Source organism: Zingiber officinale, chromosome 4B (assembly GCF_018446385.1).
Source record: "Zingiber officinale cultivar Zhangliang chromosome 4B, Zo_v1.1, whole genome shotgun sequence".
Classification (NCBI taxonomy): domain Eukaryota; kingdom Viridiplantae; phylum Streptophyta; class Magnoliopsida; order Zingiberales; family Zingiberaceae; genus Zingiber; species Zingiber officinale.
In genome coordinates this window covers 103,499,186-103,516,407 of record NC_055993.1, presented here as the reverse complement: position 1 = coordinate 103,516,407, position 17,222 = coordinate 103,499,186, and the positions used below count along the sequence as shown (strand labels likewise).

The 17,222-nt window shown below is 39.1% G+C and overlaps 1 protein-coding gene across 22 annotated transcripts; it reads left to right on the top strand.

The window, feature by feature from the left end:
• Window positions 1–7,312: 7,312 nt before the first annotated feature.
• Window positions 7,313–17,014, top strand: LOC121975826 (putative HVA22-like protein g). Of its 22 annotated transcripts, XR_006110440.1 has the most exons (11): window positions 13,246–13,632; window positions 13,719–13,776; window positions 14,022–14,071; window positions 14,178–14,250; window positions 14,321–14,376; window positions 14,453–14,516; window positions 14,878–14,998; window positions 15,369–15,569; window positions 15,664–16,025; window positions 16,111–16,320; window positions 16,744–17,014. XR_006110440.1 is itself a non-coding variant. In XM_042527713.1 (9 exons), exons 1-6 carry the CDS (start codon window positions 7,477–7,479, stop codon window positions 15,393–15,395), a joined length of 642 nt encoding a protein of 213 aa, XP_042383647.1. In that variant the 5' UTR covers window positions 7,313–7,476; the 3' UTR covers window positions 15,396–15,569; window positions 15,664–16,025; window positions 16,123–16,320; window positions 16,744–17,014. The 22 variants fall into 22 exon arrangements, 3 of the variants coding, with proteins under 3 accessions (XP_042383647.1, XP_042383645.1, XP_042383646.1); XR_006110436.1 differs by lacking the exons at window positions 13,246–13,632; window positions 13,719–13,776 and adding an exon at window positions 7,314–7,690; XR_006110439.1 differs by lacking the exons at window positions 13,246–13,632; window positions 13,719–13,776 and adding an exon at window positions 7,314–7,695.
• Window positions 17,015–17,222: the final 208 nt, after the last annotated feature.

Genomic DNA, 17,222 nt, shown 5'->3' with positions numbered 1-17,222 from the left:
ATATTGTAACTACATGAGCCCGTTAAGCATGGCTATCATTAACTAGATAAAATTAAATGAACATGAATTATCATTTACTACCCAACTTAGCTAAACATTTATTCCATCACCTGCATGAGTTCGGTAAGCATGAATATCATTGATTAAATAAAGCTAAATAAGCATGACTATCGTTTACTATATAAAACTAATTAAACATTTATACCAGAGCATAATCCTAACACATGCATATAAAGATGTGCATAGAACTACAATAGTGCAAACACGTTCCTTGAATCCTAAGAAATCCCTGGAAGTACATCAACCCAAACCACCCTAAGTTCCATTTTCCTACAACTCGTTCTCCAAATTCCAACAACGCAAGGCAAACAAATCCATCAATAAATCGAATTCAAAACATCGTATCCAAAACTGTCCTTAATTCCAGCGTCACAAGCATATCATCACAGCTTAAGAATCAACTCAACATTCCCAAAATTGTCTTGAAATACCAGCAACACAAGAAACCCAACTCAGCTTCGAAATCAGCTCGACATACCCTAAATCATCCCGAAATTCGAGTAAACACAAGAAAACCAACACAGTCTCAAAATCAATTCACCATACCGATAACTGTTCCGAAATTCCAGCAACACAGGAAAACCAGCACAACCTCAAAATCAATTCGACATACCCAACATTGTTCTGAAATTCCAGTGAACACAAGAAACCAACACAGCTTCACTCACCCGCAAAATAACCCAACTTCCCGGTTACATGAAGGAGCAAATAAGAGCATCATCTATCCACAATCTGTCCAGGATTATTCGACAGAAATAAAGGAAAAACAAAAACAAAATGCTTCATCAATCAAAACTTGGTCCACCAAAACTCAGTCTAAAATCTCGAAATCAATAATAAGGAGCACTACATCTTCATTTCATAGTCTAATTCCATTAACAATCTGTCCATTAATCCAGAAGCAATAGGATAGAGCGAAAACATCTCCCAACAACCTTAATCTATCGACAATCCGTCGAAAACTTTCGGAAGTAGTAGGAAGAAGCAAAACATCATAGATTTGTACCTAAATCATCAAATCTGGATCTCTCCGGTAAAATAAAAAAAACAATAGAAATTCCAATCGCATCGGAAAAATTCTCTTGAAGGACAATGCAAGAAACCAAAAGGAACCGATTTTTCCATGAATCAAAATCTAACAAGGAGGCATAACAAATCACAAAATCCGATCACCATCTCTCGGATTCAAAGCGAAACAAGGAAAACGAGCAGAAATCCCCTGCGCCGAATAGTCAGCTTTCAGACCTTGCACCAGTCATCCAAAGGAAACCCTAACCCCATACCTACAAAGGAAGCAGTACTTGCTACTCTTAACCTGCAAATCCCTCTCCAATACCTACTGTGGATGACCTAGAAATTCCTCAAAATTTGCTGCATATACGGGCTCCAAAGAGGCGAGTGGAAAGGAAAGGGCTTTAAGAGGTGCCTTGGTGCTCGGAGACTTGGTGTTGGCTCGTTCTTCCCTCCAAGGTCGAAGTCCCCTCTCCCTTGCTGCTGCCGAGACTCCTCCCTTCCCTTCTTGCGCCATTTTTTTTTCCTACTGCCCCTCCTTATAATAACTAAATCATAGGATTTTAATCCATGCATTGGGTTGAGCCCATGGATCCCTTAATTACTAAATAACGATTTACCCCCTTACTTTCATAATTTTCCCAAGAAAAGTTTATTATCATTCCCCCCCCACCCCCCACCCTTGAATTTTCCCCCTTACTATAGAATTAAAAAATTCCGCCAATCAATATATTTGGTCAAAAAAAAATTCTAGATATATTTACAATCAGGACAATGATATGAACGCACAGAGACTTATTTCACAAAATTCTGATATCTCTAGGTAGATATTTTAGAAAACATATATAGGTTGCTATTAACTAAAAATGTGTTGTACAGAATGGTTGTAAATAAGTGACCGAAACCTTAAATATTGACCTAGAGACATCAGAATTTCATGAAACAAGTTTTTATGTGTTCGTATCGTTGTCCTGATCGTAAATATACCATCATCCATAATTTTGAATTATTATTTTGAGTGATTCAAATTTTTAACACCAAAAATGGGTCAAATTGGGATTAAAAAATTCTAAAAATCAATATATTTGGTAAAAAATATTTTTATGGATATATTTACGTTCAGGACAACGATACAAACGTATAAAAACTTGTTTCATCAAATTTCGATATCTGTAGGTACGTATTTATTCCTTCTGAATTTTTTCCTCTTTTATTTAAAAAAAATAAATTCTGGGACGAATCCCTGAATTCGTCGTAGATTTTGGGATGAATCCAGGATTCATCCCAAAATTTGGGATGAATCCAGGGATTCGTCCCAAATTTAGGGACGAAATTGAGAAAAAAAAATATTTGATGGTAAAAACCCTAGATCTATACCTCATCACGCTTCTTATTTTCTTCCCCATTTCTTTCTTCTCTCCCCCGTTCCCCCTTCCAACCTGCGATTTCCAGCAGGGTTTCGGCCACATCTCCGACCGACGACTGCATGATCTGCGATGATCGCGTGATCTCCGGCGGTGGAAGCTTTTCGATTGGTAAGCCCATCTCTCTACGCTGCTCTCGGATCTCCCTCTCTCGGTGACGACGTGATCTCCAGGGTGGTCGCAGGCTGGCCGCCGCCGCCGGCTGGACGCGGGATGGCCGCCGGCTGGACGCGGGATGGCCGCCGCCACAGGCTGGCCGTGGGCTGGCCGCTGCCAGGCGCTGGCTGGCCGGCGTCTGGCCGCCGGCGTGGGCCTAGCCGTGGCTGGCCACCGTCGTGTGGCTGGCCAACTTTGCCCCGCGTCGCCCTGGCCTCGATTGGATGTGGGTGGCCAGGGTTGGCTGCCGGTGCCATCGGTGGCCACGTTTGGCCGCGGGTGGCCGCGTGGCAGTGCCTGTCAAGATGAGGTTGATTATTGTTTCATTTTTTATTTAATATTTGGAAGTTACTGCCTGAATTGATCATGTTGTTTGTGCAGGTCTCAATTTGGCATGATCTCAGTGTAGTTGAAGAAAACTGTATTTGTTCACCTCTTTTCGGTATTCCTAAGTTCATTAATATGCATTTATTGATCTGTATATAAAGTTAGCTTTAAATAATTATGTTATAGAGATATGCGTCGACAACAAGAATTAATCATGCGACACCTTCAGTTGAGCTCCGCTCTAAGTCAGAATCCTCCCAATGCTGATGATGATGATGACTACGATGATAACGATGATGGTGGTGATGGTTTTTGATGATTTTAATTATGTATGATGATTATTTGTCTCATGTTTACTGTTTTACACATTAATAAATGGCTTGTTAACTTTTCTAATTTTTATTTTAATTAATATATTCAATTTGTTTTTAACAGGGTTGGTGAGGCGAACTAAAGGTCGGAGAAAAAAGTAAGTATTAAGTAACATGTTAAACTTTTAATTTTATTTATTTATTTTCTAATTGCTTTTAATTTATTGAAATTTGTTACTACTGCATTATTAGTTCAAATTCCAAATTATAATTAGAGTTTACCTAGCAACCAAGTAACCATGAGTACTAAAAGACTAGTATCACCAAATTAAGCTTAACTAGTTTGTGTTTTCTTCATTTGAGCTATTGTCATATGTTAGGAAATTTTAAGAATACCTTTCTTGCTCTCCATGTCACATGGACATAGAATATTTGTAGCTATTGATTGATATGGTGAAATAGATATTATCATAACAATTTGATGTGCCAATTATATTAGGTTGTATCATATTTACGATACTTGTACTTAGCTTCAAGATACTTCTTATAATTTTATTTACCGTTGCTATGACATGGATGGTTCATATCGTTGGTAAATAGGGCATTTATTTGAATGTTTAAGGAATTTCACAATTATGTCTTGTTTCCAATCTTTCTTGTTACATGGGCATATCGTATCATATTTACAATCTTTCTTGTTACACATGATCTGGTTTATTTGTTTGTTGTTATGTAGGCAAAGGAGATTTGAGGGGGATCAAAGCTTTTGTGGCAGACGAAGATGACTTGATGTATTCTTAGATTATTTTACCTTCTTGGATGGATGATGGACTTATATAACATTTGGTTGTTGAACTTGTATAATATTTTCTAGAAGCTTGAACAAGATAGATCTTGTAAAATTTGCTGAGATCTTTATATTTGTTGAATTATGAGTTGAATTCAATTATTAATATTGTATGTGAAATTAGGATGTGTTAAATATATATAATATGTTATTTGAATTGGGTGTTTATGTATTTATGGATTGAATTGCAGAAATAAATTGAATTTGGAAAAAAAATTTAATATAGGGACGAATTTGGCGACGAAAACGATTTGTCCTCATTCTATCGTAACTACTATACCTCGATAATTTTACGACAAATTTATTTTCGTCCCAGAATCTGGAACGAATCCACAAAATTCGTCCCAGATTCTGGGACGAAGTCTGGGACGAAAATTTATTTATTAATTGAATTAGTATTTTCGTTGCCAAATTCGTCGCAAATGCTTATGAAAATTATCAACGAATTTGGCAACGAAAATTTAAGTCGTTGCCAAATTTTGTTGCCAAATTCGTTGTCAATTTTGCAACAAATTTATTATTCGTTGCAAAATTAGGGACAAAATTGGCAGCAAAAAAAAAAATTGTCACTGAATTCGTCCCCAAATTAGTTGCAATATTAGGGACAAACTTGGCAACAAAAAATAATTTGTCACCGAATTCGTCCCTAAATTTGTTGCAAAAATAGAGACAAATTTGGCAAAAAAAAATTATGTGAATTCGTCCCCAAATTCGTTGCTAAGTTTGCAATAAAAAAATTATTCGTTACAAATTTGTATGCTTTTTTGCGACAAATTTGGGGACGAAAATTTTATTCGTCGACAATTTCGTCTCGAAATTCGTTGTCAAATTTGCAACAAACCATAATTCGTTCCAAAAGTTGGCATCAAACATTTTGGGACGAAAAAAATTTCGTCCCTGAATTCGTCCCAAAAAATTTTGCAACGAATTTTTTTTTAAAATTCGTCCCAAAATTCGTGCCAGAAAGCCTTATTTTTTGTAGTGTGGGTGACGATAAAATTTTATTCTCGTCGCAACGGATTGCGACAGCTACATTTTCAATAACTTTTCTGGTTCGAGCACCCAGTGGGTCCGGGCGCCCGGTGTAACAACCCGGCCCCTTGGGTGGCCCAATTGGCGGCCCATTTGACGACCCCTTGGCGGTCCCTTGGGTGGCCCCTTGGGCGGCCCAACTGGTGACCCCTTATATCGTCGATCGACGATCCTTCTGTCGTGCCATTACTCACTAGGTTTTTCCACCCCTGACCAGTGGATTTTAGCCTTCCCCAGGATTCGAACTCTAGACCTCCAGGCTAAGTACTAAAGCTTATGAATCCTGGTAGCCAAGTGAGCGCCTTTTTATTGTACTTAGCCTGGAGGTCTAGAGTTCGAATCCTGGGGAAGGCAAAAATCCACTGGCCAGGGGTGGGAAGACCTTGTGAGTAACGACACAACCGAGGGTCGTCGGTCGACGACATAAGCGGTCGTCAAATGGGCCGCTAGTTGGGTCGCCCAAGGGACCGCCAAATGGGCCGCCAGTTGGGCCGCCCAAGGGGCCGAGGGTCGGGTCGTTACACTCGGGGTGCTCTCCTGGGGTGCCCATCCAGGCGGTCCGAGCGCCCGGAATAGCTCCAGGCACCCGGAGCACAATCAACCTCCGATTGACTTTTCCTCCGAGTCTTCTACTCCAGCTCCGCTTCGGGTGATTTCGGTCATTCGGAACAGGGCTCACCTGAACCCATTTTCCGACCTTCTCGAGCAACCTTCCGCTCCGGCTTCTCGTCCCTCGGAAATGCTGCGTGCCTCCTTCTCGTCCGCCAGCTACTTTTTCGCAGCACCTCGTCTCTTAGATGGACCGAGATCGTTGACTCTCTCCCATGTCGTCCTTCTTGCTAGCTGCGTCTTTCGCTCGACTTCCTGTGCTCCTAAGTTCCTGCACACTTAGACATAGGGCATCAAAACATAACAGGACCTAACTTGACTTGGTTGATCATATCAAAACTACCACAGGGTACTTACATAGATCTAGTCAACATGCTATAATTTGAGACCTTCCTTTTTCCCCCCTAAATCGTTATCTTAGTTTGAAAATGTCAAAAAAAAAAATTTGAAGAAGCTAATCAACAACACTTAAGAAAGCAAAATCATGAAAGGAAACAGATCATTTGAACAACACTTAATTATTAAGTGTTTAGTAATTTATTTCTTCCGCAATCTTTTATTTTTATTTTTTAAAATAATAAAATTTATTGGGAATGAAATTCTAGGTGGAGATAAGATACAACTAATGTCACTGCATCAAGATGCACAATATAAAGCATATTCAAAGTGGAATGGTGGTAGATTTCCACTTGAAGACTTGCAGTTTCATTGTGAGGGAATAAAGCATGTTTGATAGATTTTGGTGAAGATTTGTGACGATAGCTTGCATTCTTTTCCTAAGGGCTGACTTCGAGTCAATGCCGCAGTCAACGGGGTGCCACTTTTACTCAACCATATGGCTGAGTTTTGTGAAAGAAGACAAAGATATGTCCAATTCATATTTATATGTACTACAGAAAATTATTAAATTATAAATCAAATCAATAATTATAACCAAACATAATGAAGATTATTTCTATTTCCAATAACAACCCAAGTTACTCATTTGAAAATTTTTTATGCATATCTATTAATTTGTAAATATTTGTGGAAGTTAAAGCAAACCCCTACGAATCAATAAAGTTATCCAATTAATTTTTCAACAAAAGAAGGAATCCAACTTCCGCTAACAATTGAAAGGACCTTGTGTGTATATACGTTTTTTTTCTTTCAACTTATGATTCAATCTAGCTACTCTTCCCTTAAATCACTCTATGACCATCAATTGCTTGGAAAGTGAAAGGAGAGCACTTCTTGCCATCAATTCTGACTTGTATAATTCTGATCGCTGACTTTGGACCGGTTATGACTGTTGCAAGTGGAGAGGAATTGCTTGTGACAACACCACTAGCCATGTCATTAGGAAAATTTCTTATGCATATCTATTAATTGTAAAAATTGTGTAGAAGTTAAGCAAACCCCTTCTTCATGGTATAATCATGGTGTGTGTCATGGTCATACCGACAAAGTCATCCAATTCATTTTCCAACAAAAAAAAAAGAATCTTACTTTCGTGCAAGTGAATGGACCTTGTGTGTGTATATAAAGAAGCTAAGTATGGTCTTTCCTTCAACTTATGAGTCAATCTAGCTAATCTTCCGTAATCACTCTATGACTATCAGTTGTGGTTGCAAGGGCTGCTCTAATTTCTCAAAGCATGTTATTCTCTTCCTAATCATTTTATTGTTTAGCACTAGAGAATGCTGTGAGGATCATCCACATGCGTCTAAGAGGATCAATCGCTTGGGGAGCGAAAGGAGAGCTCTACTTTCCATCAAGTCTGACTTGTATAAATCTGACTACTGGCTTTCTTCTTGGACTGGTTACGACTGCTGCAAGTGGCGAGGAGTTTCTTGTGACAACACCACCAACCATGTCATTAGGCTTGATCTTCACTACCCACTTGATCAATATCTTGATCTTCCTAAAAAAAAGTAAGGTAAATCCTTCTTTGTTTGAACTGAAGCATTTAAAATAACTTAAGCTTCAACAACTTCTCAACCTTGGTGCCTAGTATGATTTCCTCGCTTGTCCAAGTGGAACATCTTAATCTATCTTGTGCCAACTTTGATGGATTAATTCCTCAACAATTGGGCAAACTTTCTAATCTACGCTTCCTCAACCTTAGTTGTCATGATTGCTATTCTTCACTATGGTCAAATAATCTAAGTTGGCTCTCCCACCTTACTTCTCTAGAATATCTAGATATGAGTTGTGTCAATCTCTTTTCAGCAAATAGCTGGATTCACCAAATTAATTATAATAGCTTAGAGCATCTTGCTCTGTCAAATTGTTTGCTACAAGATGAAGTAGGAGCTAATGCAAATACAATGAAACTCAAAAATTCGTTAAGTAATATTTCTATGAAGGTAAATAAGAAGTTGAAGCATTTGGATTTTGCTTGTAATTCTTTAACAAAAATTCCATTTGATATGGAAAGTTTTATCCATCTGGAGTATCTAGATTTATCTTGGAATTATATAATTGGAGAGATACCTTTGAGCATGAGCAATTTTATCCACTTGATGCATTTAGATTTGTCTCGGAATCATATCACAGGAGAGATACCTCTGAGCATGGGCAACCTCACTAGCTTATTATATTTGGATTTGTCATCTAATCGATATTTTGAACGTATACCAGAATTTTTGGACAACCACTCTAGCTTGTTACTTATGGATTTGTCATCTAATGAATTTTCTGGACGCATACCTGATGCTTTCTGCAATCTCATCTATTTGGAGGAGTTATTACTATCTGATAATAATATTTCTGGTCAAATACCAGAAAACATGGGTAATCTTCTCAACTTAAGGTATTTTGATGCATCAATGAATAACTTGATGGGGCAGATATATACCATTGAGTTTGGGTGATCTATGCAACTTGGAGACTCTCGATTTGTCTTTGAATAATATTGGTGGAGAACTAACAAATCTACTTGATGGTTTGTCTAAATGTCCACAAGGATCTCAGTTATGGAACTTTAGCATTCGTGGCAATAAGTTAAGTGGGGCAATCCCTTTCAGTCTTGGGCAATTATCTCAACTGTAATTCTTGGATGTCTCATGGAATTTATTATAAGGCAACATGACTGATGCTCACTTCTCCAAGCTCACTTACTTAAGTGATTTGGATATATCATATAACTCCTTGAATTTGATTTTATCAGATGATTGAGTTCCTCCTTTTCATGCTGAGAAGATCCATATGAGCTATTGTCATTTGGGAACTACATTTCCTTCCTGGATTCAAACACAAACAACTTTGGAAGACTTATCTTTGGGACTTTATGGAAATATTCCAAGTTGGTTCTTGGATTTCATTTTCAATAATTCACAATTTCAACTTGACATTAGCTCAAACAATTTGAATGGTCAGTTATCTTCTAGTTTATCCAACATTATGAATCTATCAAATAACTCCTTTGAAGGAACAATTCCATTAAGCTATGCAAAATTTGAATATGCTGAAGTATTAAAGTTGTCCAATAACCATATCCATGGTAGTTTGCCTGCCTTCTTTTGCAATTTCACTAATTTATATATGCTACACCTATCCAACAATTACTTATCGGGCGATGTCCCAAATTGCCATGGCTCATATCCAATTAATTTGAACTCCCTGCACAAGGGCAATAACAATTTGTCTGGACCATTTCCTCCTGCCTTAAGCAATTCTAAAAAATTAATTGTCCTTGATCTTGGTGGGAATAAATTTTCTGGCGAAATACCAAATTGGGTGGGAAGGAGCTTTCCGTTGCTAAATTTTGGTTTTATGGGTGTGAAACAAAACTACACTCGTGATCTATTGTGTTTTAGTGGCGACTTTTCTGGTTTTCATGGATGTGAAACCTGTGGCTACTTTCCTAATGGTGACATGGGCTATATCCTTGATGATAACATTATAATAACTGCAAAAGGGTCAACCAATGAATACACTAATGTTGGTGCAATATTCCCCTGGTCAAGATTGACTGTGTTGACTGAGCTTGAATTGAGTCAAGTTCGAGTCTTAATGTTGTGGTTTCGATATTTGACAATACATGTAGTCAATACATGAAGATTGCAGGTGCAATTGTTCATGTGTGAAGGAGAGTCAAGTAGGTCAAGGTTGACTGGATACTTGACGGGAAAGTCTTGGTGAGTAAAGCCAGGTGAAAGTCCTAACTGGGAAGCTAGGCAGATTGAAAGTCCTAGTGAGTGAAACCAGGCAGATTGGAAATCCTGGTGAGTGAAGCCAGGTGAAAGACCTAGTGAGTGAAGCTAGGCAGATTGGAAATCCTGGTGAGGCAGATTGGAAATCCTGGTGAGTGAAGCCAGGTGAAAGACCTAGTGAGTGAAGCTGGGCAGAAGGAAATCCTGGTGAGTGAAGCTAGGTGAAAGACCTAGTGAGTGAAGCTAGGCAGAAGGAAGTCCTGGTGAGTGAAGCCAGGCACGAGGAAACCTATGTCACACCCCGGAGGAGTCCCTGTCCGAAGAAATTTCGGCAGCATCTCCCCTGTACGACGGATAATCTGAAACTTTCTACAAACACTATATACCTCAGCCACATGCGGCTGGAATAATAACAATAATAAAACATAACACACAGACATTCCACGCAGTTTAATAGATAACAAACTGAAACAGAAATAGGACTCAAAAACAACCCTACTCAACTACACTCGTAAAATTCAAATCCGACAATAAGATCAACTTACCTCTTCTGCCCTCCAGGCAGGCATGTAGTAAAACATACCCAAACACCAAAACCATCGACACATACATTCATACCAGATCCATAGTATCAAAAATCCATAGTATCAAAACCAGAATAAGTCGGACATAGTCAAAACAATAAAACTAAAAGATCATCCAGCATTTTCGTGGTCTGCAGGGGACTAGCAACTGGAACTCTCTCCTGACAGCATCAACCTGAAAAATATCAACAATGGAGGCGGGGTGAGTCCAACGCTTAGCAGGTACAACTGATATACATAGTAAGGAATTAACATCTAGCACTAATCATGCGTACAGTCTTCTGACGAAATAAAGGTAAATGCAAACTGTAGTAAACAGGAGAAAACTATACTAACCAGGATATGGTACTAGGATAAACAGTCCGAGAGGCATAGAAATCCTGTATGCATGTCAAGCATAGGTATCCAAACAATATGCAGCATATAAATGCAGCAAACACAAACACAAGCAATAAATGCATCATGCATATGATGCCAATGTCATGGTCACCCCTGACGCAAGTCAGCCAACTCACAATAAAAGTGGGACCGAGTGGGTAGGGCTGTGACGACCGTGCACCCTATATCACTACTCCTGATGAGTGACCAAGAGGACGGGATGCTGTCGGAGTACACACATACTCCTATCCAAAATCATGATTGGGGGAGCGCAATGCTCTCATCTCCCGGTACAAAATGACGGGGAGGGGTCTCGACGTGATATCACGCTACAATCACACTACCCATGAGCGGACCAATGGAGCATCGAATGAGCAAACTGACGTGCTACCACGCTGCATCACGCTACCACGCTGCGTCACGCTACCTATGAGCGTCAACAATGGAGCACCGAACAGTGATGAAACTGGCGATGTGCTCGACAATAATGGAGCAATCTATCACACAGCATGCAATCATGCGAATGGTGCATGACACTAAGCATGGTAATATACTGAACCAAATCTATATACATACATGATGTGCACCATAATCAATAAATCATATCAAGATTTCACAGATCAGATAGGGTATCACACCTAGGTCCTGAACATGGTGAAGCATGGTTATATCACTACCCCTAAGCATGTGTAATCAGGTAAGTAATAACATGAGATGCCAAAACAAACAAACAACCAAACATGTAACAGGTATCGGGTAGTGATTAACCGAAACAAATAAGAAACATAATCTTTGCTATTTGTTAAACTCATTACTATGCATATCAAATGACATAAGTCAAAAGTACCCGCCTCCAATAAGAAAGGATCGTATCCGGTCCAATTTCCGACGTCGAGATACTCGTCTCGCGTCACAACCCTGAGTCACATACAAATAAATATATTTTATTTAGCTACAATTTACATAAATAGCTAAACAAAAATTATTAAAACTATTTAGGGCAAAACCCTAAACCAACCTTCTCGACCTGCCTAAATTAGGGCAATACCCTGAAAACGAAATCAAGAGAGCCACCAGTAAAGCCACAACTTAGCCTGATCCAATTAAACCCAACCTCACCAAATGCAGTATTTAACGTAACACAAACCTTACCCAAATTTTTCGATGCCTCAACCCTGCTCAAATCTTGAAGAACTTACTGCCGAGATCCGGAGAAGCTGCTGTGAGAAATCAGTGACAAATACCACTGTTATCAGCCAACAAATCCAACATAAGATCCCAAAACAACAATCCAAATACCTAACATGCCTTACCTACTCGTCACCCCCTGTTTCCTCTCTGCTGGCGACTGGTGGCGAAGAAGGAAGACCCGCCGGTGGAGTCTAAAGCACGACAGAAGGTTGCTGGACCTTGGCGTCGGCAGTGGACGTTGGGGCAGAAGGTAGAGGAAGAAAGGAAGGCTCGGCAGAACCCAAGGCAGAAGAAAGGGTCGGCTCTCAGCGGTGTGCGGAGGTGGAGAGGCTAGGGCATGGGGCGGCTCGGGAAGAAAGTGAAGATGAGGCCGGTGTTAGGGCACAGTTGACGGCGGCCGACGCTGGGGTTTGTCTAGGGCAGAGGAAGAAAGGCGCTGCGCGGTGATCGGCGCTAGGGCATCGGGGGTGCGGTGATGCTCCGTGCGTCGTCGGCGGCTAGGGCGCAGGTTGCAGTGGCTTGGTATCGCACAAGAGGGCAGCGCCAGAGGAGGAAAAGATCAAGAGGGTGGCTCGACCGGCAGTGGCTCGCGCTCGCCGGCGCTTGGGTAGGGACGGAGGAGAAGAGAAGGGCGGCGTCGGCGCTCGCCGGCGCTTAAAGCATGCAGAAGGAGAAGAAACTGCCGCGGGTAGGGGACGCGGTAGTTCAGTAGAGAAAGAAGAGGGGCATGCGTGGGTTCGGCGAGGAAGAAAAAGAAAGAAAATAAAGAAAAGAAAATAGAAAAGGAATTAAGAAAATAACATTTCCTCGCTTAAATGGGTAGCCTAAACAGGCTTTCCCGGGGCCCCGTTTTTATCCCCGTGAACTAGTCCATACGGCACTACAAGAAATTTGGGATTCTACAACACTTAAACGACAACGCTTTTTATAAAAAACGTTGTCTATTGTTTTTTAACAACGCTTTTAGTGAAAAGCGTTGTCTATTTCATTATTTTCTTATTAATAGACAACGCTTTTATAAAAACCGTTGTCTATTAGTGATTTTTATGGGTCAAAGACAACGCTTCGTAAAAAGCGTTGTCTATTAGCATTTTTTTTAGTGTCTACGACAACGTTTTTAAAAAAGTGTTGTCTATTGTGAAGCTCTCATCTAAATCTTGATTAATACAAACCGTTGGATCTAAGTAAGGAGTAGAAAACCCAAACCCTTCTCCCAACTCCTATCTTCCGATCGTTTTTGATCCCGAACCCTTCTCCCAACTCCTCTTCTCACGCGGCCTTCTCCATCCAACTCCTCTCCGGCAAACCCCCCTCTGGTGAACCCCTCTCCGCGAACCACTCCTCCGAACTCCTCTCCGTCAAGAACACGGGATTAATCTCTTCACCTTCGTCGCCTCATTCACGCTTCCTTCACACTGCCCAATCTCTTTGACCACACCTTATTCAAGCGACAGATCCCGGAACTGGTCGAGTTCCGGGTCATCGAAGACCTTGCGACGGCAGCTCAGCCGCGACTCCAGCTCCCGAGCTAACCCCTTTCCAGTCGAGCGAAGGAGAAAGTAAGGAGTAAGCCTCCTTCGTCCTCTCTCTCTCTCTCTTTCTCTGGGAGTTTATTCCGCTTTCAGGCGTCTCACCCTTCCTTCGATTACCAGCGTAAAGGTAAGCGATCTGCTTTGCTTGTCCATGGAAGAACGACGAGGTCATCTCTAGGTTACATTTTTTTCCCTCTCCCTTGCTTTCTTCTTGAACCTTTTGTGTCGATTCATGACGAAGCATTTGATCTCAGTTCTGAATTAGAAGTTCCAGTATGTAAATGGGCAACCTTTTGTCTCTAACTATTTAGTTTTCAGAATCCGACATTTGGGGATAGAAATGTTTCATCTTTTCTCTCTCTCTCTCTCTAGGGCTACTAGACTGTAGCCTTCTGGATTAACTTGTGTTTATCTTGTTATTAGGTTCTCGGTGGAGTGATCATGCTAACTTCATTCATTTTTAGGGTTTTGATGTAAGACACCAAAAAACTTTGTTGCTTTGGACTGGGCGATGTTTACAGTGAGAAACTGGTGTGTTGATTATACTTTACAGACTGATTTTTGTCTATGCTTATCCAGCTTCCGAGTGTTACAAGACCCTAGAATTGAATAAGCAAGAGATTGAGCAGTTGCGTTTCTGGTGCCAATATTGGTCAGTCAAGCAAAATTCGTCTATATGTTCTCATAAACAAACATGATGAATTATTTGTTCCCTTTTTAAGATTCTATTTGGATTGTTGAGAGAATTGGGAGTATTTGCTGATATTCTCTTCTCATGGTGAGCATGGAATTTTTTTCTTTTTATAATTGTTGCAATATCTACACCTCTTATCATTTTCCTTTTCTCCATGTAGGTTACCATTCTATTATGGAGCAAAGCTTGGCGCCTTCCTGTATTTGTGGCATCCCCGGACAAAAGTATGATACTCCTTTCTACAACTTAACTAATTCTAAGAACTTTTGTATTGTCAGAATTTGTTTGTGGTTCATTTTGTGAAATTTCTTTTTTACTTCATTTAACTAGCTTAACAATGAATAATGATTGGAGTTATGTAAAGTGGGTAATCTCAGTTGGATATATCCAGTGATACTGAAAGTAATAAGTGTTTTTATATTTTTCCTATCTAGACTAGCTTTTTCATGTCTACCTTACAACTTGGTCTAACTAGTATTACAAATCTAAATCATTTTAGGGAGCAACATTTGTCTATGAGACATTCCTAGCGCCTTTTATCGCAGAGCATGAGTCTGAGATTGATCCGTCTTTGTTTGAGTTTAGAGCTAGGGCAGCAGATTGGGGATTGATAGCTTGGCAGATGGCTGTTAGCTACTTGCAGACAAGTGTTCCTGAGATGAAGAAATATGCTATTTCATTGATGCCAACAATGAACTCTATAGAGGTATGGTTATAGCAAAGAATAGGAGTTTTTTTATGTCTTCAATCATATTAGCACTCTGTTTTTAGTTTTCCTTGTAGTTGATCCCAAATAAGTAGGGAGAAAAAAATTATATTTATTTCTTTTTTACTTCTATATATGTGGTAAATGACGAACCACATCGAAGAGGTACATAGCTCAACAAGGTGAAACCAATCAATCGAAAGCTCAATTAGCTACATGCTCAATCTAATAAAGTATGTTTCATGTACTTAATTAGCATCCTTAAATTCTCTCATAGACACACTGTTAAGTCATAATTTTCTTTCTTAATATATATATATATATTTCCATGTTGTTGTTAAATTAATTATAGGGGTTTAAATCTATTTAGGAACCACTAGCAACGCCAGTGCACTGAGCAACATGACCCTGGAAGAGTGCCAAAGTTTGTGTTGGACGAACTGTTCTTGCGTGGCATTTTCTATGATCAGAGACAACATGTGCCTATCTTGGCCTGCTGACCTGATGGATATTAGGGTTTTTGCACAAGGCAGCAATGATCTATACGTTCGGCTTGCAGCTTCTGAATTAGGTAACAACTTCCTGTGCAGAACTATGCATTCAGCTTTCAGTTTCTAGTTTTATGAACTAAAATGTAGCAGAACTAAAATCAACTTCATGTGCAGATTCAATAAGGAGTTCAGGAAAGCAGAAATCATTAGTGATAAACTGTTCCAGTGCTGAGCTTTCTATTGTTACTATGTGTTGGTTCAGTTTTATGGTTGGAGCGAAGAAGCAAGCTCGGAATGTTTGCTACTATTCATTGTTCATACGAGCAACAGAAATTAAACAATTGTTGCTTGTGATATCTAAAAGCTATTACCTTGTATAACTTGTTCATTTTTTAATAGTTAAACCAGACATAGTAGACCCCTCCACTCCCAAAGAAACAGAGCTCGACTTGAGTATGGTTTCGATAAGAGCTGCCACAAATGAATTTTCAAGAGACAATATAGTTGGAATGGGTGGATTTGGCTTTATTTACAAGGTGAAGATGCTACATTTTTTTTTATTTGTAAGTTAATATATGCACTTAATTTTGACAACTAACATTCACTCTCTAAGATATCAAGGTAAATTAGCAGATGGACAAGAGGTTGCTGTGAAAAGATTGTCCAAAGCTTCTGAACAAGGTACAGATGAGTTCAAGACTGAGGTTTCGATCATTGCCAAACTACAACACCGAAATCTTGTTCGTCTACTGGGTTACTGCATCAAGGATGAGGAAAGAATCCTTATCTACGAGTACATGACAAATAAAAGCTTGGACACTTTCATATTTGGTTAGCACTGAAACTGACTACTCTATACCTTCTTAAATGCATCTCATGCACCATGTCCTGTTTGTATAGAATCAATACATATGCAATAATGCAATTATGACAAAACTCGAATTATTTTAAAGCTTCGAACATTTCTGTATGTGCACACACAAATCTATCAAGACAAGCTTAAGAGGATCTTAGTATAATGACTAACCTAGACTGAACATTCAACAGATAGAAGAAAGAGTGAAGAAACGTTTCATTTCTGCAAGCTTTCTTTCTGCAGTTTGAAGAAACGTTGCATTTCTGCAAGCTTTCTTTCTTTCTTTCTGCAAGCATTTCATTTCTGAGTATTGAGTTTTGGTTCATTTATAGAAAATAGCTAGTAGAAGTAATTTTTTGGTTCAAACTATTGATTGTAATTTTTTGTTTATATTTCAGGTCATGTTCAATCTGTTTAAAGCTCACAAAGATCCTAGACAAAATCCAATTGCTTATTCCTGTAATAGATTGAGAGACAAGCTACTTCTTCAGTATTGTGGTAGTAATTACTGTACTGTATCTCTTTCTCAAGCCGATAATAATTTTTTAGTGTAGCTAGTAGAAGTAAACAGATTGTTGGCTTCGAGGTCGGCTAATTAGTTTGTGCTCTTTTGTTTTATATGTGAATATCACTATCTACTTTGAAACAGAATTAGTGTTAATTTTGATATTTACTAGCTTCTCATGTAATTAAATACTAATATTACTTCAATTTCAAAATTCTATTATTTTGGTATGAGTTTAAAATCATTAGCTGAGTTGATTATATATAAAATTCGAATCTGGACATGGTAAATGAAAAATAATAGTTTCGTAAATATAAAAATAAGGATTTTTAAATATATTTTTTTATTATTTTTTTCTTTAAAATGACAACG

Coding starts and splice junctions, on each gene's coding strand:
- LOC121975826 (XM_042527713.1), top strand. CDS start 7,477: ATGCGTCTAAGAGGATCAATCGCTTGGGGAGCGAAAGGAGAGCTCTAC. Junction 14,517..14,791: donor TGTGGCATCCCCGGACAAAA/GTATGATACTCC, acceptor AAATCATTTTAG/GGAGCAACATTTGTCTATGA. Junction 14,999..15,368: donor CAACAATGAACTCTATAGAG/GTATGGTTATAG, acceptor AAATCTATTTAG/GAACCACTAGCAACGCCAGT.